Source organism: Coregonus clupeaformis, chromosome 1, assembly GCF_020615455.1.
Source record: "Coregonus clupeaformis isolate EN_2021a chromosome 1, ASM2061545v1, whole genome shotgun sequence".
In the NCBI taxonomy this organism is placed as follows: Eukaryota; Metazoa; Chordata; class Actinopteri; order Salmoniformes; family Salmonidae; genus Coregonus; species Coregonus clupeaformis.
This window is the reverse complement of record NC_059192.1, coordinates 3,430,806-3,454,889: the sequence shown is the minus strand read 5'-3', so window position 1 is coordinate 3,454,889 and position 24,084 is coordinate 3,430,806. Positions and strand designations below refer to the sequence as shown.

The 24,084-nt window shown below is 44.1% G+C and overlaps 2 protein-coding genes across 9 annotated transcripts in view; both read left to right on the top strand.

The window, feature by feature from the left end:
- Nucleotides 1–16,887, top strand: part of heatr5b (HEAT repeat containing 5B) — a 100,879-nt gene extending 83,992 nt beyond the window's left edge. For all 7 annotated transcript variants that reach the window (XM_045223916.1, XM_045224029.1, XM_045224014.1 and 4 more), the window contains 6 exons: nucleotides 611–735; nucleotides 3,613–3,714; nucleotides 5,352–5,474; nucleotides 10,759–10,910; nucleotides 11,067–11,280; nucleotides 15,383–16,887. In XM_045223916.1, coding sequence (XP_045079851.1) covers nucleotides 611–735; nucleotides 3,613–3,714; nucleotides 5,352–5,474; nucleotides 10,759–10,910; nucleotides 11,067–11,280; nucleotides 15,383–15,690 — 1,024 coding nt within the window. In that variant the 3' untranslated portion in view covers nucleotides 15,691–16,887. The remainder of the gene's footprint in view (nucleotides 1–610; nucleotides 736–3,612; nucleotides 3,715–5,351; nucleotides 5,475–10,758; nucleotides 10,911–11,066; nucleotides 11,281–15,382) is intronic.
- A 971-nt stretch (nucleotides 16,888–17,858) lies between these two features.
- Nucleotides 17,859–24,084, top strand: part of LOC121556619 (striatin) — a 110,847-nt gene continuing 104,621 nt past the window's right edge. The window contains exon 1 of one of the 2 annotated variants that reach the window (XM_041870507.2): nucleotides 17,859–18,281. In XM_041870507.2, the coding sequence (XP_041726441.1) occupies nucleotides 18,075–18,281 (207 nt within the window). In that variant the 5' untranslated portion in view covers nucleotides 17,859–18,074. The remainder of the gene's footprint in view (nucleotides 18,282–24,084) is intronic. The other variant, XM_041870506.2, reaches the window with a different exon arrangement.

Genomic DNA, 24,084 nt, shown 5'->3' with positions numbered 1-24,084 from the left:
TCCATAGTTCCCTGGTTATCCATAGTTCCATAGTTCCCTGGTTATCCATAGTTCCCTGGTTATCCATAGTTCCCTGGTTATCCATAGTTCCATAGTTCCCTGGTTATCCATAGTTCCCTGGTTATCCATAGTTCCCTGGTTATCCATAGTTCCTTGGTTATCCATAGTTCCCTGGTTATCCATAGTTCCATAGTTCCCTGGTTATCCATAGTTCCCTGGTTATCCATAGTTCCATAGTTCCCTGGTTATCCATAGTTCCCTGGTTATCCATAGTTCCCTGGTTATCCATAGTTCCCTGGTTATCCATAGTTCCATAGTTCCTTGGTTATCCATAGTTCCCTGGTTATCCATAGTTCCCTGGTTATCCATAGTTCCCTGGTTATCCATAGCTCCTTGTTTATCCATAGTTCCTTGGTTATCCATAGTTCCCTGGTTATCCATAGTTCCCTGGTTATCCTGCTTATTCCCTCCTGATTCTGGGACTCTTCTAACCAGGACTTCTGCAAAACCTGGGAATTGTGGGAATTTTTTACAGAATTTTGCAACCCTAATTGTAAAACATATTTGGGTCATTGAAAAGCCCAAACTCATGTATTATTATTATTCCCAGGGTGAACGAGTCCCCCAGCCACCTGCCCCTCCGGCCCCAGCCTCGTCTGCCTGAGGAGAGCACCCGGCTGGTGGCTCACACTGTCACTATACTGGCTGAGCTGTCATCGCTGTGCTCCCCCGCAGGTAACACACACACCCCACCACACACACTCATAATGTCTCCTCCATTCATCTCCCCACAACAGTCTCTCTGTCTTAGACTCAGTCTGGCTCAATAGCCTCTCTCCCCTTGGATCCATCTCACCCTGGGTCTGTGGTTGTTATGTCTGAGACTGAAGCTTTCTGAAGATCTGATTATCCTTGAAATCAACTGAGTCACACTGGGTGTGAAACAATAGAGAAACGGAGATGATTCAGTTAGGATTTCGAGGCTACTGAGAGATTAGGATTTCGGGGCTACTGAGAGATTAGGATTTCGGGGCTACTGAGAGATTAGGATTTCGGGGCTACTGAGAGATTAGGATTTCGGGGCTACTGAGAGATTAGGATTTCGGGGCTACTGAGAGATTAGGATTTCGGGGCTACCGAGAGATTAGGATTTCGGGGCTACCGAGAGATTAGGATTTCGGGGCTACCGAGAGATTAGGATTTCGGGGCTACCGAGAGATTAGGATTTCGGGGCTACCGAGAGATTAGGATTTCGGGGCTACCGAGAGATTAGGATTTCGGGGCTACCGAGAGATTAGGATTTCGGGGCTACCGAGAGATTAGGATTTCGGGGCTACTGAGAGATTAGGGACAGGGATAAATATGATGCTTATTATGCTTGACATATTAAAGGTGCAATCTGCAATGGTTACTGCTGTCCAATTGTCATTTCAATTGATATTCCCATTGATTAAACTGTTGCACATGGCAGTTTTAAAAGGGGTATTGGTGTGAGATGGAGTGAAGGATTATTGAAGGATACACGTCTAACTCTCTCTCTGTCATTCCTCATTACTGAAGGATACAAGTCTAACTCTCTCTCTGTCATTCCTCATTACTGAAGGATACACGTCTAACTCTCTCTCTGTCATTCCTCATTGCTGAAGGATACAAGTCTAACTCTCTCTCTGTCATTTCTCATTACTGAAGGATACAAGTCTAACTCTCTCTCTGTCATTCCTCATTACTGACGGATACAAGTCTAACTCTCTGTCTGTCATTCCTCATTACTGACGGATACAAGTCTAACTCTCTCTCTGTCATTCCTCATTACTGACGGATACAAGTCTAACTCTCTCTCTGTCATTCCTCATTACTGACGGATACAAGTCTAACTCTCTCTCTGTCATTCCTCATTACTGAAGGATACAAGTCTAACTCTCTCTCTGTCATTCCTCATTACTGACGGATACAAGTCTAACTCTCTCTCTGTCATTTCTCATTACTGAAGGATACAAGTCTAACTCTCTCTCTGTCATTCCTCATTACTGACGGATACAAGTCTAACTCTCTGTCTGTCATTCCTCATTACTGACGGATACAAGTCTAACTCTCTCTCTGTCATTCCTCATTACTGACGGATACAAGTCTAACTCTCTCTCTGTCATTCCTCATTACTGACGGATACAAGTCTAACTCTCTCTCTGTCATTCCTCATTACTGAAGGATACAAGTCTAACTCTCTCTCTGTCATTCCTCATTACTGACGGATACAAGTCTAACTCTCTCTCTGTCATTCCTCATTACTGAAGGATACAAGTCTAACTCTCTCTCTGTCATTCCTCATTACTGACGGATACAAGTCTAACTCTCTCTCTGTCATTCCTCATTTCTGACGGATACAAGTCTAACTCTCTCTCTGTCATTCCTCATTACTGACGGATACACGTCTAACTCTCTCTCTGTCATTCCTCATTACTGACGGATACAAGTCTAACTCTCTCTCTGTCATTCCTCATTACTGACGGATACAAGTCTAACTCTCTCTCTGTCATTCCTCATTACTGACGGATACAAGTCTAACTCTCTGTCATTCCTCATTACTGAAGGATACAAGTCTAACTCTCTCTCTGTCATTCCTCATTACTGACGGATACAAGTCTAACTCTCTGTCATTCCTCATTACTGAAGGATACAAGTCTAACTCGCTCTCTGTCATTCCTCATTACTGACGGATACAAGTCTAACTCTCTCTCTGTCATTCCTCATTACTGACGGATACAAGTCTAACTCTCTCTCTGTCATTCCTCATTACTGAAGGATACAAGTCTAACTCTCTCTCTGTCATTCCTCATTACTGAAGGATACAAGTCTAACTCTCTCTCTGTCATTCCTCATTACTGAAGGATACAAGTCTAACTCTCTCTCTGTCATTCCTCATTACTGAAGGATACAAGTCTAACTCTCTCTCTCTGTCATTCCTCATTACTGAAGGATACAAGTCTAACTCTCTCTCTGTCATTCCTCATTACTGAAGGATACAAGTCTAACTCTCTCTGTCATTCCTCATTACTGAAGGATACAAGTCTAACTCTCTCTCTGTCATTCCTCATTACTGACGGATACAAGTCTAACTCTCTCTCTGTCATTCCTCATTACTGACGGATACAAGTCTAACTCTCTCTCTGTCATTCCTCATTACTGACGGATACAAGTCTAACTCTCTCTCTGTCATTCCTCATTACTGACGGATACAAGTCTAACTCTCTCTCTGTCATTCCTCATTACTGACGGATACAAGTCTAACTCTCTCTCTGTCATTCCTCATTACTGACGGATACAAGTCTAACTCTCTCTCTGTCATTCCTCATTACTGACGGATACAAGTCTAACTCTCTCTCTGTCATTCCTCATTACTGACGGATACAAGTCTAACTCTCTCTCTGTCATTCCTCATTACTGACGGATACAAGTCTAACTCTCTCTCTGTCATTCCTCATTACTGACGGATACAAGTCTAACTCTCTCTCTGTCATTCCTCATTACTGACGGATACAAGTCTAACTCTCTCTCTGTCATTCCTCATTACTGAAGGATACAAGTCTAACTCTCTGTCTGTCTCCCCCCCCCCAGGCAGCATGACCATCCTCCCCACTGTACTCTTCCTGATAACAGGGGTCCTGAAGGAGACGGCTATGAAGACACCTGATAACTCCATACCCCTGCCTGTCTCAGGTACACACACACACACACACACACACACACACACACACACACACACACACACAGAGACACGGCAGCTATGAAGGCACCTGATAACTCCATACCCCTGCCTGTCTCAGGTACACACACACACACACACACACACACACACACACACACACACACACACACACACACACACACACACGGCAGCTATGAAGGCACCTGATAACTCCATACCCCTGCCTGTCTCAGGTACACACACACACACACACACATACACACACACACCCAACACACACACACACACACACACACACACACACACAGAGACACGGCAGCTATGAAGGCACCTGATAACTCCATACCCCTGCCTGTCTCAGGTACACACACACACACACACACACACACACACACACACACACACACATGGCAGCTATGAAGGCACCTGATAACTCCATACCCCTGCCTGTCTCAGGTACACACACACACACACGGCAGCTATGAAGGCACCTGATAACTCCATACCCCTGCCTGTCTCAGGTACACACACACACACACACACACACACACACACACACACACACACACACACACACACACACACACACACACAGAGAGACACGGCAGCTATGAAGGCACCTGATAACTCCATACCCCTGCCTGTCTCAGGTACACACACACACACACACACACACACACACACACACACAGACACACACACACACACACACACACACACACACACACACAGAGAGACATGGCAGCTATGAAGGCACCTGATAACTCCATACCCCTGCCTGTCTCAGGTACACACACACACACACACACACACACACACACACACACACACACACACACACACACACACACACACACACACACACACACACACACACAGAGAGACATGGCAGCTATGAAGGCACCTGATAACTCCATACCCCTGCCTGTCTCAGGTACACACACACACACACACACACACACACACACACACACAGACACACACACACACACACACACACACACACACACACAGAGAGACACGGCAGCTATGAAGGCACCTGATAACTCCATACCCCTGCCTGTCTCAGGTACACACACACACACACACACACACACACACACACACACACACACACACACACACACACACACACACACACACACACACACACACACACACACACACACAGAGAGACACGGCAGCTATGAAGACACCTGATAACGCCATACCCCTGCCTGTCTCAGGTACACACACACACACACACACACACACACACACACACACACACACACACACACAGAGAGACACGGCAGCTGTGAAGGCACCTGATAACTCCATACCCCTGCCTGTCTCAGGTACACACACACACACACACACACACACACACACACACACACACACACACAGAGAGACACGGCAGCTGTGAAGGCACCTGATAACTCCATACCCCTGCCTGTCTCAGGTACACACACACACACACACACACACACACACACACACACACACACAGAGAGACACGGCAGCTGTGAAGGCACCTGATAACTCCATACCCCTGCCTGTCTCAGGTACACACACACACACACACACACACACACACACACACACACACAGAGAGACACGGCAGCTGTGAAGGCACCTGATAACTCCATACCCCTGCCTGTCTCAGCTGCTCTACAGGGTATAAAGACCATCATCACCTCCCCTCTGTCCCGGGCTGAGAAGACCCCCACTCAGTGGACAGGACTGATCCGGAGCAGTCTGGCTTCTGTTCTAGAATACTCTCAACCAGGTAACATGCACACTGTTCTAGTAGGATTCCTGGTAGCCGGGTGTTTCCTGGTAGCCGGGTGTTTCCTGGTAGCCGGGTGTTTCCTGGTAGCCGGGTGTTTCCTGGTAGCCGGGTGTTTCCTGGTAGCTGTGTGTTTTTCCTGGTAGCCGGGTGTTTCCTGGTAGCCGGGTGTTTCCTGGTAGCTGGGTGTTTCCTGGTAGCCGGGTGTTTCCTGGTAGCCGGGTGTTTCCCCATTATGTGTCAGGACGCCGTGTAGATGGCTGTCCGGGCCTAGCCGTGACCTGTAGATGTTGTTGAAGCACTTGTAAATGACCTGTAGTGAGTGTGTAGATGTTGTTGTAATTGACCTGTAGTGAGTGTGTAGATGTTGTTGTAAATGACCTGTAGTGAGTGTGTAGATGTTGTTGTAAATGACCTGTAGTGAGTGTGTAGATGTTGTTGTAAATGACCTGTAGTGAGTGTGTAGATGTTGTTGTAATTGACCTGTAGTGAGTGTGTAGATGTTGTTGTAAATGACCTGTAATAAGTGTGTAGATGTTGTTGTAAATGACCTGTAGTGAGTGTGTAGATGTTGTTGTAATTGACCTGTAATAAGTGTGTAGATGTTGTTGTAATTGACCTGTAGTGAGTGTGTAGATGTTGTTGTAAATGACCTGTAGTGAGTGTGTAGATGTTGTTGTAAATGACCTGTAGTGAGTGTGTAGATGTTGTTGTAATTGACCTGTAGTGAGTGTGTAGATGTTGTTGTAATTGACCTGTAGTGAGTGTGTAGATGTTGTTGTAATTGACCTGTAGTGAGTGTGTAGATGTTGTTGTAAATAACCTGTAGTGAGTGTGTAGATGTTGTTGTAATTGACATGTAGTGAGTGTGTAGATGTTGTTGTAAATGACCTGTAATAAGTGTGTAGATGTTGTTGTAAATGACCTGTAGTGAGTGTGTAGATGTTGTTGTAATTGACCTGTAATAAGTGTGTAGATGTTGTTGTAATTGACCTGTAATAAGTGTGTAGATGTTGTTGTAATTGACCTGTAGTGAGTGTGTAGATGTTGTTGTAAATGACCTGTAGTGAGTGTGTAGATGTTGTTGTAAATGACCTGTAGTGAGTGTGTAGATGTTGTTGTAATTGACCTGTAGTGAGTGTGTAGATGTTGTTGTAATTGACCTGTAGTGAGTGTGTAGATGTTGTTGTAATTGACCTGTAGTGAGTGTGTAGATGTTGTTGTAAATAACCTGTAGTGAGTGTGTAGATGTTGTTGTAATTGACATGTAGTGAGTGTGTAGATGTTGTTGTAATTGACCTGTAGTGAGTGTGTAGATGTTGTTGTAATTGACCTGTAGTGGGTGTGTAGATGTTGTTGTAATTGACCTGTAGTGAGTGTGTAGATGTTGTTGTAATTGACCTGTAGTGAGTGTGTAGATGTTGTTGTAAATAACCTGTAGTGAGTGTGTAGATGTTGTTGTAATTGACCTGTAGTGAGTGTGTAGATGTTGTTGTAATTGACCTGTAGTGAGTGTGTAGATGTTGTTGTTGTAAATAACCTGTAGTGAGTGTGTAGATGTTGTTGTAATTGACCTGTAGTGAGTGTGTAGATGTTGTTGTAAATAACCTGTAGTGAGTGTGTAGATGTTGTTGTAAATGACCTGTAGTGAGTGTGTAGATGTTGTTGTAATTGACCTGTAATAAGTGTGTAGATGTTGTTGTAATTGACCTGTAGTGAGTGTGTAGATGTTGTTGTAATTGACCTGTAGTGAGTGTGTAGATGTTGTTGTAAATGACCTGTAGTGAGTGTGTAGATGTTGTTGTAAATGACCTGTAGTGAGTGTGTAGATGTTGTTGTAATTGACCTGTAGTGAGTGTGTAGATGTTGTTGTAATTGACCTGTAGTGAGTGTGTAGATGTTGTTGTAATTGACCTGTAGTGAGTGTGTAGATGTTGTTGTAAATAACCTGTAGTGAGTGTGTAGATGTTGTTGTAATTGACATGTAGTGAGTGTGTAGATGTTGTTGTAATTGACCTGTAGTGAGTGTGTAGATGTTGTTGTAATTGACCTGTAGTGAGTGTGTAGATGTTGTTGTAATTGACCTGTAGTGAGTGTGTAGATGTTGTTGTAATTGACCTGTAGTGAGTGTGTAGATGTTGTTGTAAATAACCTGTAGTGAGTGTGTAGATGTTGTTGTAATTGACCTGTAGTGAGTGTGTAGATGTTGTTGTAATTGACCTGTAGTGAGTGTGTAGATGTTGTTGTTGTAAATAACCTGTAGTGAGTGTGTAGATGTTGTTGTAATTGACCTGTAGTGAGTGTGTAGATGTTGTTGTAAATAACCTGTAGTGAGTGTGTAGATGTTGTTGTAATTGACATGTAGTGAGTGTGTAGATGTTGTTGTAATTGACCTGTAGTGAGTGTGTAGATGTTGTTGTAATTGACCTGTAGTGAGTGTGTAGATGTTGTTGTAAATAACCTGTAGTGAGTGTGTAGATGTTGTTGTAAATGACCTGTAGTGAGTGTGTAGATGTTGTTGTAATTGACCTGTAATAAGTGTGTAGATGTTGTTGTAATTGACCTGTAGTGAGTGTGTAGATGTTGTTGTAATTGACCTGTAGTGAGTGTGTAGATGTTGTTGTAATTGACCTGTAGTGAGTGTGTAGATGTTGTTGTAAATGACCTGTAATGAGTGTGTAGATGTTGTTGTAATTGACCTGTAGTGAGTGTGTAGATGTTGTTGTAAATGACCTGTAGTGAGTGTGTAGATGTTGTTGTAAATAACCTGTAGTGAGTGTGTAGATGTTGTTGTAATTGACCTGTAGTGAGTGTGTAGATGTTGTTGTAATTGACCTGTAGTGAGTGTGTAGATGTTGTTGTAATTGACCTGTAGTGAGTGTGTAGATGTTGTTGTAATTGACCTGTAATGAGTGTGTAGATGTTGTTGTAATTGACCTGTAGTGAGTGTGTAGATGTTGTAATTGACCTGTAGTGAGTGTGTAGATGTTGTTGTAATTGACCTGTAGTGAGTGTGTAGATATTGTTGTAATTGACCTGTAGTGAGTGTGTAGATGTTGTTGTAATTGACCTGTAGTGAGTGTGTAGATGTTGTTGTAATTGACCTGTAGTGAGTGTGTAGATGTTGTTGTAAATGACCTGTAGTGAGTGTGTAGATGTTGTTGTAAATGACCTGTAGTGAGTGTGTAGATGTTGTTGTAAATGACCTGTAGTGAGTGTGTAGATGTTGTTGTAATTGACCTGTAGTGAGTGTGTAGATGTTGTTGTAATTGACCTGTAGTGAGTGTGTAGATGTTGTTGTAATTGACCTGTAGTGAGTGTGTAGATGTTGTTGTAAATAACCTGTAGTGAGTGTGTAGATGTTGTTGTAATTGACATGTAGTGAGTGTGTAGATGTTGTTGTAATTGACCTGTAGTGAGTGTGTAGATGTTGTTGTAATTGACCTGTAGTGGGTGTGTAGATGTTGTTGTAATTGACCTGTAGTGAGTGTGTAGATGTTGTTGTAATTGACCTGTAGTGAGTGTGTAGATGTTGTTGTAAATAACCTGTAGTGAGTGTGTAGATGTTGTTGTAATTGACCTGTAGTGAGTGTGTAGATGTTGTTGTAATTGACCTGTAGTGAGTGTGTAGATGTTGTTGTTGTAAATAACCTGTAGTGAGTGTGTAGATGTTGTTGTAATTGACCTGTAGTGAGTGTGTAGATGTTGTTGTAAATAACCTGTAGTGAGTGTGTAGATGTTGTTGTAAATGACCTGTAGTGAGTGTGTAGATGTTGTTGTAATTGACCTGTAATAAGTGTGTAGATGTTGTTGTAATTGACCTGTAGTGAGTGTGTAGATGTTGTTGTAAATGACCTGTAGTGAGTGTGTAGATGTTGTTGTAATTGACCTGTAGTGAGTGTGTAGATGTTGTTGTAATTGACCTGTAGTGAGTGTGTAGATGTTGTTGTAATTGACCTGTAGTGAGTGTGTAGATGTTGTTGTAAATAACCTGTAGTGAGTGTGTAGATGTTGTTGTAATTGACATGTAGTGAGTGTGTAGATGTTGTTGTAATTGACCTGTAGTGAGTGTGTAGATGTTGTTGTAATTGACCTGTAGTGAGTGTGTAGATGTTGTTGTAATTTACCTGTAGTGAGTGTGTAGATGTTGTTGTAATTGACCTGTAGTGAGTGTGTAGATGTTGTTGTAAATAACCTGTAGTGAGTGTGTAGATGTTGTTGTAATTGACCTGTAGTGAGTGTGTAGATGTTGTTGTAATTGACCTGTAGTGAGTGTGTAGATGTTGTTGTTGTAAATAACCTGTAGTGAGTGTGTAGATGTTGTTGTAATTGACCTGTAGTGAGTGTGTAGATGTTGTTGTAAATAACCTGTAGTGAGTGTGTAGATGTTGTTGTAATTGACATGTAGTGAGTGTGTAGATGTTGTTGTAATTGACCTGTAGTGAGTGTGTAGATGTTGTTGTAATTGACCTGTAGTGAGTGTGTAGATGTTGTTGTAAATAACCTGTAGTGAGTGTGTAGATGTTGTTGTAAATGACCTGTAGTGAGTGTGTAGATGTTGTTGTAATTGACCTGTAATAAGTGTGTAGATGTTGTTGTAATTGACCTGTAGTGAGTGTGTAGATGTTGTTGTAATTGACCTGTAGTGAGTGTGTAGATGTTGTTGTAATTGACCTGTAGTGAGTGTGTAGATGTTGTTGTAAATGACCTGTAATGAGTGTGTAGATGTTGTTGTAATTGACCTGTAGTGAGTGTGTAGATGTTGTTGTAAATGACCTGTAGTGAGTGTGTAGATGTTGTTGTAAATAACCTGTAGTGAGTGTGTAGATGTTGTTGTAATTGACCTGTAGTGAGTGTGTAGATGTTGTTGTAATTGACCTGTAGTGAGTGTGTAGATGTTGTTGTAATTGACCTGTAGTGAGTGTGTAGATGTTGTTGTAATTGACCTGTAGTGAGTGTGTAGATGTTGTTGTAATTGACCTGTAGTGAGTGTGTAGATGTTGTTGTAATTGACCTGTAGTGAGTGTGTAGATGTTGTTGTAATTGACCTGTAGTGAGTGTGTAGATGTTGTTGTAATTGACCTGTAGTGAGTGTGTAGATGTTGTAATTGACCTGTAGTGAGTGTGTAGATGTTGTTGTAATTGACCTGTAGTGAGTGTGTAGATGTTGTTGTAATTGACCTGTAGTGAGTGTGTAGATGTTGTTGTAATTGACCTGTAGTGAGTGTGACGATGTTGTAATGAGTGTGTTTCTATCTCTACTGTACCAATGTGTGTTCCTCAGATGAGTCTCGTCCCGACATGGATGAGGTCAGTATGCTGACAGCCATGACCCTCTTCCTGCTGTCCGCCAGTTCAGAGGTCATGGGAGTCACTGTTCTGCAACGAGGCTGTATGGACCGATATAGGAACGCCCTCAACTCCCCTGACCCCTGGGTAGGACACGCCCACACCGCTTCAACTCCCCTGACCCCTGGGGACTTTAATGTCTATTGTCTGAGGACACAGACTTGTCTTTTTGCTTTACCCCCCTCCCCAGTCTCAATGTTTCCCTGTATGTTTGCATGTGTGTAATCTGGTTCTCCCTCTCAGGTCCAGGCGCGGTGTTACCAACTTCTCCTCTCAGTGTTCCAGCACCCCAACCGAGCGTTATCCACCCCCTACATCCACGTCCTGGCACCGATCATGGTAGAGAAGCTGAAGGGGGTGGAGCGGAGCCGCCCAGGCACTGTCACAGAGCTGCAGGCCGTACAGGAGGGCATCAGGGTCCTGGAGAACCTAGTGGGCATGGGAGAGGAACAGAACCGTATGTACTGTCGGTAACACGCTGTCACACAGGGTTAACACGCTGTCACACAGGGTTAACACGCTGTCACACAGGGTTAACACACTGTCACACAGGGTTAACACACTGTCACACAGGGTTAACACGCTGTCACACAGGGTTAACACACTGTCACACAGGGTTAACACGCTGTCACACAGGGTTAACACGCTGCACACAGGGTCAACACGCTGTCACACAGGGTTAACACGCTGTCACACAGGGTTAACACGCTGTCACACAGGGTTAACACGCTGTCACACAGGGTTAACACACTGTCACACAGGGTTAACACGCTGTCACACAGGGTTAACACGCTGACACACAGGGTTAACACGCTGTCACACAGGGTTAACACGCTGTCACACAGGGTTAACACGCTGTCACACAGGGTTAACACGCTGTCACACAGGGTTAACACGCTGTCACACAGGGTTAACACGTTAACACGCTGTCACACAGGGTTAACACGCTGTCACACAGGGTTAACACGCTGTCACACAGGGTTAACACGCTGTCACACAGGGTTAACACGCTGACACACAGGGTTAACACGCTGTCACACAGGGTTAACACGCTGTCACACAGGGTTAACACGCTGTCACACAGGGTTAACACGCTGTCACACAGGGTTAACACGCTGTCACACAGGGTTAACACGCTGTCACACAGGGTTAACACGCTGTCACACAGGGTTAACACGCTGTCACACAGGGTTAACACGCTGTCACACAGGGGTTAACACGCTGTCACACAGGGTTAACACGCTGTCACACAGGGTTAACACGCTGTCACACAGGGTTAACACGCTGTCACACAGGGTTAACACGCTGTCACACAGGGTTAACACGCTGTCACACAGGGTTAACACGCTGTCACACAGGGTTAACACGCTGTCACACAGGGTTAACACGCTGTCACACAGGGTTAACACGCTGTCACACAGGGTTAACACGCTGTCACACAGGGTTAACACGCTGACACACAGGGTTAACACGCTGTCACACAGGGTTAACACGCTGTCACACAGGGTTAACACGCTGTCACACAGGGTTAACACGCTGTCACACAGGGTTAACACGCTGTCACACAGGGTTAACACGCTGACACACAGGGTTAACACGCTGTCACACAGGGTTAACACGCTGTCACACAGGGTTAACACGCTGTCACACAGGGTTAACACGCTGTCACACAGGGTTAACACGCTGTCACACAGGGTTAACACGCTGTCACACAGGGTTAACACGCTGTCACACAGGGTTAACACGCTGTCACACAGGGTTAACACGCTGTCACACAGGGTTAACACGCTGTCACACAGGGTTAACACGCTGTCACACAGGGTTAACACGCTGTCACACAGGGTTAACACGCTGTCACACAGGGTTAACACGCTGTCACACAGGGTTAACACGCTGTCACACAGGGTTAACACGCTGTCACACAGGGTTAACACGCTGTCACACAGGGTTAACACGCTGTCACACAGGGTTAACACGCTGACACACAGGGTTAACACGCTGTCACACAGGGTTAACACGCTGTCACACAGGGTTAACACGCTGTCACACAGGGTTAACACGCTGTCACACAGGGTTAACACGCTGTCACACAGGGTTAACACGCTGTCACACAGGGGTTAACACGCTGACACACAGGGTTAACACGCTGTCACACAGGGTTAACACGCTGTCACACAGGGTTAACACGCTGTCACACAGGGTTAACACGCTGTCACACAGGGTTAACACGCTGTCACACAGGGTTAACACGCTGTCACACAGGGTTAACACGCTGTCACACAGGGTTAACACGCTGTCACACAGGGTTAACCGCTGACACACAGGGTTAACACGCTGTCACACAGGGTTAACACGCTGTCACACAGGGTTAACACGCTGTCACACAGGGTTAACACGCTGTCACACAGGGTTAACACGCTGTCACACAGGGTTAACACGCTGTCACACAGGGTTAACACGCTGTCACACAGGGTTAACACACTGTCACACACACTGACACACAGGGTTAACACGCTGTCACACAGGGTTAACACGCTGTCACACAGGGTTAACACGCTGTCACACAGGGTTAACACGCTGACACACAGGGTTAACACACTGTCACACAGGGTTAACACGCTGTCACACAGGGTTAACACGCTGTCACACAGGGTTAACACGCTGGCACACAGGGTTAACACGCTGTCACACAGGGTTAACACGCTGTCACACAGGGTTAACACGCTGTCACACAGGGTTAACACACTGTCACACAGGGTTAACACGCTGACACACAGGGTTAACACACTCACAGAGCTGCAGGCCATACAGGAGGGCATCAGGGTTCTGGAGAACCTAGTGGGCATCGGAGAGGAACAGAACACCATGGCCTGAATATGGGGCACAAGCCTCTTGATCCCATTTTGACATCAGATAAACAAAATCTAAACAAAATCTAGTTTGGTTCCTAATTCAATCCCTTCAATATTTTACTACTAAAAATGTCCATCCTGACAGATCATTCAAAGGGTGACGTGTTTCTCTGCATCGGGACAGCTATTTGGAAATGCATGATTTCAGATGTTATCGTTTTTTTTATTCCTCAATAGAGATCATGCAGGGGACATCTAAGAGTTTGTAAAATATGACTTTCAGGATATTTCAATTCATGGTTCCGTAGAGAGAACCTCAGAGTTGAATCGTGAGAACTATCCCTTACATTTAAATAGATTCTGTTCTCTCATCCAGAGCCACTTACCACATCATTGAGTTGTTTTCTTGTTTTCTGTGTCCTATTTGAGCTTGTTAGAGGTACACGTCTCCCTGTAAACAGCTCCACTGATCTGTAAAAACCTTCCTGTAACTACTGCCTCTTGTCATGTGTTATATATGGGCTGGGAGCGTTCGCCTGGACTTCTGCTCTGTGGCTTTTAGACTCGGCGCGTGTCCTGGCAGTGTAGCCTAACTGGGAGAGCTCAAGCCCTTCATTCACCTCTATGGCTCAGCTTCACCTCTAAGCCCTTCTCCCTGTAGCTCGACTAAGCCCTCTTACCGTAGCTCAGACTAAGCCCTTCATTCACCTCTATACCGTAGCTCAGACTAAGCTTTATGGATCAGAATATTTTATGTCCTCTCGCTCTGAGATACTGATTCGTTTTTTTTTTCATAGAGCAAATGTTAACTAACAAGATGCAATGTTCATCTAGTTAATCAATGTTTGTTGATGTTCCATCTAGTTAATCAATGTTTGTTGTCTCCCTCCATTTCGTCTCTCCCTCTCTCCCTTGCATCTCTCCCTCTCACACTCTCCCTCTTTCTCTCACACTCTCCCTCTTTCTCTCACGCTCTCCCTCTCACACTCTCCCTCTTTCTCTCACACTCTCCCTCTTTCTCTCACGCTCTCCCTCTCACACTCTCCCTCTTTCCCCCACGCTCTCCCTCTTTCCCCCACGCTCTCCCTCTTTCTCTCACGCTCTCCCTCTATCTCTCACGCTCTCCCTCTTACGCTCTCCCTCTTTCTCTCACGCTCTCCCTCTTTCTCTCACGCTCTCCCTCTATCTCTCACGCTCTCCCTCTTTCTCTCACGCTCTCCCTCTTTCTCTCACGCTCTCCCTCTTTCTCTCACGCTCTCCCTCTTTCTCTCACGCTCTCCCTCTATCTCTCACGCTCTCCCTCTTTCTCTCACGCTCTCCCTCTTTCTCTCACGCTCTCCCTCTATCTCTCACGCTCTCCCTCTTTCTCTCACGCTCTCCTTCTTTCTCTCACGCTCTCCCTCTATCTCTCACGCTCTCCCTCTATCTCTCACGCTCTCCCTCTTTCTCTCACGCTCTCCCTCTTTCTCTCACGCTCTCCCTCTTTCTCTCACGCTCTCCCTCTTTCTCTCACGCTCTCCCTCTTTCTCTCACGCTCTCCCTCTTTCTCTCACGCTCTCCCTCTTTCTCTCACGCTCTCCCACTTTCTCTCACGCTCTCCCTCTTTCTCTCACGCTCTCCCTCTTTCTCTCACGCTCTCCCTCTTTCTCTCACGCTCTCCCTCTTTCTCTCACGCTCCACCTCTCCATCCTGTTCCCTCTTCAACAGGGGTTCAGTTGCTGGCTCTGTTAGTACCCACCCTGGTCTCCTATCTCCTGGATGACAATGCCTTCTCCTCTGCTCCTCCGGCCTCCAAGGGCCTACATGAGTTTGCTCTCCAGAACCTGATGCGGATCGGGCCCCTCTACCCAGCTGCCTTCAAGACAGTGATTGGAGCCGCACCTGAGCTCAAGACCCGCCTTGAGTCGGCCGTCAGAGCCAATCAGGCGAGCAGCAAAGCCAAAGCAGCAGCCCTATTGGCCCAGCCAACTGTGCAGGCTGCGCCCACCATCAAACTCAAGACTAGCTTCTTCTAAATATTCCTGAAATGCACACTACTTTATCATCCTGATGTAATATTGTTGTCGCCTGATATGTCAGTTGTGTCTCTAAGATGTTCTTTATTTAACGTGGTTCTCGGTGGATGAGATTTTTCTACTTAGTTTTCTTGAAGTCAAGGAAACTAGTATGTGAACAATATCATTAAAGGGTCTTTTAATGTCCACTTTCCAAACCCTTTAGAGAGAGCACTGCTTTTGATGTCATTTCAATGTATAATTATTATTTTAGAGCTGGATGTGCGCCCCAAATGGCACCCTATTCCCTATATAGTGCACTACTTTTGACCAAAGTAGTGCACTATATAGGGAATAGGGTGCCATTCTCTGGTCTAAAGTAGTGCACTATATAGGGAATAGGGTGCCATTTGGGACGATCACATTGAATATGTAAAGGGACCTACTTCAAAATAGCTGAGTATAGTTTTTTTCTTTATTTGCTTCCTTATTGGCCTGACATCATTCCTTGCGGACTCCTGTACTAGTGAGTCTTCATTACAATGTTTGCCGCATCAACATGAACATGGCTGTATCCACTGTGATCACTTTGTCCGACAGGATTCAATCATGCGTGTGTTTATAATGTCATTTGTTTATTGCATGTGGAAACCTTTTGAAGGGTCTACCTTAAGTAAATGTCTTATTTTGCTGTTGTTTTGAGATGATCCACTGCTTTCAGGTAGTCTTTAGACTTCACCCAAGGCACCCGTTTTTAATAATGCATTTAAGTGTTTCGCATCTGCTGTTCATAAAGTATGTTGCTTGCTGTTCCTGTGTATTAAATAGACTTCTCACAGGCCAATCCTTTACAACATTCTCTGTTTGAGAGAGACAGAGTTCTACTGAGGAACCTTACCACTGAAATGTGATGATCCATGCTAACACAGCATGGGATGCATGATTACGTGACTTCTGAATGAAAAATCAATGGGAAAGATCGTTTGGAGGATAAAGTAATGATTTTATCAAAAATATTTTGATTGCCTGTATATAATTGGGGTTATTATTTAAAGGTAAATATTAAGATAAATTAAAAAGGACCTGAAAAACCAATCAATCAGTTTGAACATTACGAGTGGGGAAATAATGTCAACAAGACAATGTTGCGCTAACATGGTATATCAACTCATGAGTCACTCACGACCCACCCTTAATAAAGTTTTTTTTCTTCACCTATTCTACTGTTTTTCTGGTCACTTTTTTCACTTCTGTTTTTGCTTCAAATGCTCCAAATGTTACGAAGTTAAGAATGTGTTTTTCCTTGTACACCTGCACACGGAAGTTGAATTGTGCATGATATCCAACTAATTTACAATGACAGCTCAAAGCTCCTGGACCGGACCGGAGACTGTCGTGGTGACCATTTACCCAGCTATTGGATAATGCCTGTAGTTTTTGGAAAAGGTATCATGTCAATAAAACTTCTTTGAGATTATTCATTGTGGATTACATTTTAATATGACTGACAATTATATTGCTGTACCATGTAGGCTACTGATAATAGTGTATCATATAGTTCTGTGTTATAGAGAAGATGTGTTTTTGAAAGGTTGTCAATGAGGGGATTAGATTAATGCCCTGGGGAATGGGGTAACGTTGATTGCATTTGTTTTGAAACCAGGCGTGAGCTGGGTGCCCGGGCCAAGCCGATGGCAAAGTCGGCTGAAAACTAAAGTGATATATGTCAAGTATGTGGAGTAATGAGTTAGGATTCAATGTTTCCACATGCAAAAGTGCTTGCTCTTTATAAAAATGCATAATTTTACCTGCCTTCAAGGAAAACTACTTTTTATAGAAAATACATGTTTTATGTTTCTGAACTATTCATCAGGCTTTTTTGCTGACATTATGGCCCACCCGGTGATGTTCGATTTGAGCAAGTAGCTCTTCCCTCACCGCTTTCTCCCGGTGACGTGACGGGCCATAACAGGGTTTAGCCGGTTCAGTCTAATCGAACTCTTCCCTTGAAGAAGGCATCCAAACTTCCCCAGGCGAGGGCCGCTGCTCTGTGTATGACCCTGTGCTGCGCCCATCCTGTGGTGTGGGTTAGAAATGAAAGATTTATTTGATATTTTTACAATATTATGTATATTATTGATAGGAGTTCGGTTTGTGTGTGGGTTTTTTTTTCGGACTACCTCCACATCCTTACATGGTGTGGGCGTGATCATGTTCTCTAGCTGTCAGAAAGTGAGCGCCCAGTTCCACAGAGCCGAGTAGCACTGTCGGTATACCGGGGCTTATTTCTGCTCTTCAATTCAGATTACTTACGGTAGCCAGCTACATCTAGACCTCACGAAGGAGCAAGGACACGAAAGAGGAGCTATCCCTCCGTCCGTTCGTGACCTGAACCGAGCCCGGCCATGGACGAACAGGCAGGGCCCGGCGTTTTCTTCAACAACAACTCGATTTTAGCGGGCGGTGGGAAGGTACTGCTGCCGGAGGGGGACGCAGGGGAGGCGGCGAGGGCTCCTTACAGTATCCCGGGGATCTTACACTTCCTGCAACACGAATGGGCCCGCTTCGAGTTGGAGAGGGCACAATGGGAGGTGGAGCGCGTCGAATTGCAGGTGAATAACTTTATATTTAAATCAACTTTCAGAGGATGTTTTGTGCTGGTAGCGGATTTGTAACACTAGCCGTGGTTTTGCACCAATGTGATTGTGGTTAGTATTAGTTACCTTGCAAGTAGTTAGCTAGCTCGCACCGCTCCCTGGTTGGTTAGTAAATGCTAGCTAGCTAACCGCCAGGTTAGCCACTCTTTCTTGTCAAGCTACTAACGCTAGCAAGCTAACTGAGTCGTGAAAACAAGACGCTAACTAGCCTAGCTCCATGTAGTTAGCTTGTTCTGGACGAGGTTTATTTTACACGTTAGCTAACTAGTCGTTTTTCAAACGAGTTAGTTAACTAAAATGTTAACTAACCGATTTTGACCCTAGTAACTAGCTAATGACTAAACTAGCTGAAATTCCCCAAAAGGGTGGCTAACCAGTTAGCTAATGTTATAGCTAGTAAAAAATTAACTAACTGGTTGGCTAGTCAATCTGCTCTCTGCTACTTTTTAGGAAAATGCAATAATTTAAACAGCTGAATCGTATTGTGTCCAACTACATCCTGTGAAAGTATAGGACTACATTAGAAGTTGGTGATGCCCCCACCACAGTACTGTGCATTGTCCATCTGAAGACGGTTGAAGGATAGAACAATGTGTAGGGGACCCAAACGTTTCCTGCATGGCTTTTCCTCCTTCTTGACATTGAGCTCAGCTGGCCCGGTGCTGTTCAAGGAAAGCTCAGCTGGCCCGGTGCTGTTCAAGGAAAGCTCAGCTGGCCCGGTGCTGTTCAAGGAAAGCTCAGCTGGCCCGGTGCTGTTCAAGGAAAGCTCAGCTGGCCCGGTGCTGTTCAAGGAAAGCTCAGCTGGCCTGGTGCTGTTCAAGAAATGCTCAACTGGCACTTTCTTGTGCACCAGGGACCGGGGATATTGCGAGTGGTGACACTAGTACGGGCTACTATAGCCCAATACTATACTGTCAGCCATCGGTGATAACAAAACTATAGTTTTAACCACATTGAGGCTATACAGTGTTTGTTTACATTTTTTACACATGGATTAAAGTTTATATTTTGGGTTCTGATGGGGTGCGACAGGCATTTTATAAATCATGTTCTTCAAGAATCCGTGGGTATATGTCAGTAATTTATGTAGCAACTGCAGACTGCCCCTTTAAGGTATAAGGACCTTATGTTATTTTCAGAGGTAGACTGGCTCTGGCAGCCAAATAGTCAATCTAAACGTGAATCGACTCTCAATTGCGATACGGTTCTAGAAACATAAATCCCTTTTTACTTTCATATCACGTCAAAATAATTTCACAAAGGCAAAATAGTAATACACTTACTTTACACTGTTTTAACCGGCTTTATCACAGTTGCGGCCGACGGTATTTTTCAGTACAACACATTTCTGGCGGGCTTCTTCCGCTACAAACAGGTGTTCGGAGTATGGAAGATTAGCACAGGTGGCCGCCTTTTGTCTTCCGTAAACACCAGCTCTAACATGGGGACATGGCCGTATCTGAACCCTAACTCTATAAAGGGGTGTAGTAATTTAACCTTTATGTTTTTAGAAAATAATTTCTCGCTGATATGAAAGATATGTTCCTTAAGTTTCCAAAACCGTACCGCAAGCGATATGTGTTCACGTTCATGGGGCTCTTAACTAAAGGCCCTGTGTACAGTCGTGGTCAAAAGTTTTTTAGAATTACACAAGTATTGGTCTTCACAAAGTTTGCTGCTTCAGTGTTTTTAGATATTTTTGTCAGATGTTACTATGGTATACTGAAGTATAATTACAAGCATTCCATAAGTGTCAAATACTTTTATTGACAATTACATTAAGTTTATGCAATGAGTCAATATTTGCAGTGTTGACCCTTCTTTTTCAAGACCTCTGTAATCCGCCCTGGCATGCTGTCAATTAGCTTCTGGGCCACATCCTGACTGATGGCAGCCCATTCTTGCACAATCAATGCTTGGAGTTCATCAGAATTTGTGGGTTTTTGTTTGTCCACCTGCCTCTTGAGGATCGACCACAAGTTCTCAATGGGATTAAGGTCTGAGGAGTTTCCTGGCCATGGACCCAAAATGTAGATGTTTTGTTCCCCGAGCCACTTAGTTATCACTTTTGCCTTATGGCAAGGTGCTCCATCATGCTGGAAAAGGCATTGGTCGTCACCAAACTATTCTTGGATGGTTGGGAGAAGTTGCTCTCGGAGGATGTGTTGGTACCGTTCTTTATTCATGGCTATGTTCTTAGGTTAAAATTGTGAGTGAGCCCACTCCCTTGGCTGAGAAGCAACCCCACACATGAATGGTCTCAGGATGCTTTACTGTTGGCATGACACAGGACTGATGGTAGCGCTCACCTTGTCTTCTCCGGACAAGGTGTTTTCCGGATGCCCCAAACAATCGGAAAGGGGATTCATCAGAGAAAATGACTTTACCCCAGTCCTCAGCAGTCCAATCCCTGTACCTTTTGCAGAATATCAGTCTGTCCCTGATGTTTTTCCTGGAGAGAAGTGGCTTCTTTGCTGCCCTTCTTGACACCAGGCCATCCTCCAAAAGTCTCCGCCTCACTGTGCGTGCAGATGCACTCAAACATGCCTGCTGCCATTCCTGAGCAAGCTCTGCACTGGTGGTGCCCCGATCCCGCAGCTGAATCAACTTTAGGAGACGGTCCTGGCGCTTGCTGGACTTTTTTGGGCGCCCTGATGCCTTCTTCACAACAATTGAACCTCTCTCCTTGAACTTCTTGATGATCCGATAAATGGTTGATTTAGGTGCAATCTTACTAGCAGCAATATCCTTGCCTGTGAAGCCCTTTTTGTGCAAAGCAATGATGACGGCAAATGTTTCCTTGCAGGTAACCATGGTTAACAGAGGAAGAACAATGATTTCAAGCACCACCCTCCATTTAAAGCTTCCAGTCTGTTATTCTAACTCAATCAGCATGAAAGAGTGATCTCCAGCCTTGTCCACGTCAACACTCTCACCTGTGTTAACGAGAGAATCACTGACATGATGTCAGCTGGTCCATTTGTGGCAGGGCTGAAATGCAGTGGAAATAGTTTTTTTGAGATTAAGTTCATATTCATGGCAAAGAGGGACTTTACAATTTAATTGCAATTCATCTGATCACTCTTCATGACATTCTGGAGTATATGCAAATTGCCATCATCAAAACTGAGGCAGCAGACTTTGTGAAAATTAGTATTTGTGTCATTCTCAACGACTGTACACAATACAGTGCATTCGGAAAGTATTCAGACCCCTTGACTTTTTCCACATTTTGTTACGGTACATCCTTATTCTAAAATTGATAAAATTAACTTTTTTCCTCAACAATCTACACACAATACCCCATAATAACTAAGAAAAACAGGTTTTTAGAAATTTGTGCTAATTTATAAAAAATCAAGAACAGAAATACTTTATTTACATAAGTATTCAGACGCTTTGCAATGAGACTCGAAATTGAGCTCCGGTGCATCCTGTTTCCATTGATCATCCTTGAGATGTTTCTACAACTTGATTGGAGTCCTCTGTAGCTCAGCTGGTAGAGCACGGCGCTTGTAACGCCAGGGTAGTGGGTTCGATCCCCGGGACCACCCATACACAAACAATGTATGCACACATGACTGTAAGTCGCTTTGGATAAAAGCGTCTGGTAAATGGCATTATTATTATTATTATTATTATTATTATTATTATAAATTCAATTGATTGGACATGATTTGGAAAGGCACACACCTGTCTATACAAGGTCCCACAGTTGACAGTGCATGTCAGAGGAAAAACCAATCCATGAGGTCTAAGGAATTGTTCGTAGAGCTTAGAGAAAGGATTGTGTCGAGGCACAGATCTGGTGAAGGGTACCACTTTTTTGGCATTGAAGGTCCCCAAGAACACAGTGGCCTCCTTCATTCTTAAATGGAAGAAGTTTGGAACCACCAAGACTCTTCCTAGAGCTGGCCGCCTGGCCAAACTGAGCAATTCGGGGGAGAAGAGCCTTGGTCAGGGAGGTGACCAAGAACCCGATGGTCACTCTGAAAGAGCTCCAGAGGACAGCCATCTCTGATGCAATTCACCTATCAGGCCTTTATGCTAGTGGCCAGACGGAAGCCACTCCTCAGTACAAGGCACTTAACAGCCCGCTTGGAGTTTGCCAAAAGGCACCTAAAGGACTCTCAGACCAGGAGAAACAAGAGTCTCTGGTCTGATTAAACCAAAATTGAACTATTTTGCCTGAATGCCAAGCTTCACGTCTGGAGGAAACCTGGCACCATCGCTATGGTGAAGCATGGTGGTGGCAGCATCATAATTTTGGGATATTTTTCAGCGGCAGGTACTGGGAGACTAGTCAGGATTAAGGGAAAGATGAACGGAGCAAAGTACAGAGAGATCCTTGATTTAACCTCTTCACCCCGAGGTTCCCCATATCCGGGGTACTCCTCCCGCAATCTCAAACAATGATGTAGTACAGTTTTTTAAACATGTGAATACCTGAATGTTATACACTACTGGAACGAGAAGCGTCTCAACTGTGAATCTAGCTAAACTGTTGTTGCCCAAATGAAATAATATTCCCACTCCAAATAAATATATAAGCATATAGCAAAACCAGTACTGTATTTTGAAACCGTGCATGCCCGTATATTCGTAGACAGATAGGTTGAGAGAAATAAGTTATCTACACAAACGATACACCATTCGAAAGCTGCTACCTCACGGATTCCAACAGTGATAGCCGTGTTTCTCTATGACCAACATTCACTAAACTATTAATCAAAGAAAGTCAATAACCAACTTTAATTCTTTTTTTATCACAACAACAAACTGCGTCTTACCTTTATTTTATTTATTTATTTTTATTTCACCTTTATTTAACCAGGTAAGCCAGTTGAGAACAGGTTCTCATTTACAACTGCGACCTGGCCAAGATAAAGCAAAGTAGTGCAATAAAAACAACACAGAGTTACATATGGGGTAAAAAAACATAAAGTCAAAAATACAACAGAAAATATATATACAGTGTGTGCAAATGTAGCAAGTTATGGAGGTAAGGCAATAAATAGGCTATAGTGCAGAATAATTACAATAGTATTAACACTGGAATGCTAGATGTGCAAGAGATTATGTGCAAATAGAGATACTGGGGTGCAAAAGAGCAAAATAAATAACAATATGGGGATGAGGTAGTTGGGTGGGCTAATTTCAGATGGGCTGTGTACAGGTGCAGTGATCGGTAAGGTGCTCTGACAACTGATGCTTAAAGTTATTGAGGGAGATAAGAGTCTCCAGCTTTGTTGTTTTTGTTACCAAAAGTAGTGTCTGATCGAATAAAACCCCTTGAAAAGATACTCTAGTGTCTCTCTCTCTCTCATTCCGAGTCGATTTCAGTGAGTTTCCATCGTTTTACATGGCCATGGTGTTTGAAGATGAAGTCAGTAGTTTGTTTCAATCACAACAGACACTGTTTTGTCGCCATCGTCTGGATATATGGTGCAATCCCAGTGGCTCGCAATTGTGCTAATCTAATTCTACTGATCCAGAACTTTTGATAGAGGGGTCACATGTCAAAATCGACCAACCGGTTGTTGAAATATCCATGTGCGCACCTCATTGTATCACATTAGTTGACTTACGCACGGTTACGCAGAGCGCACAACAGCACTTGAATTTCGGAGGGAAAACACAAAGTTTATAAAAATATGGCAGGCTCTAGTAAGAAATACACAGTTACAGAGGCGTTAGCAATTGTAACAGATGAAAGTTGGACTCCATGTATCCCCATTGACTCTGAATCGGATGATGA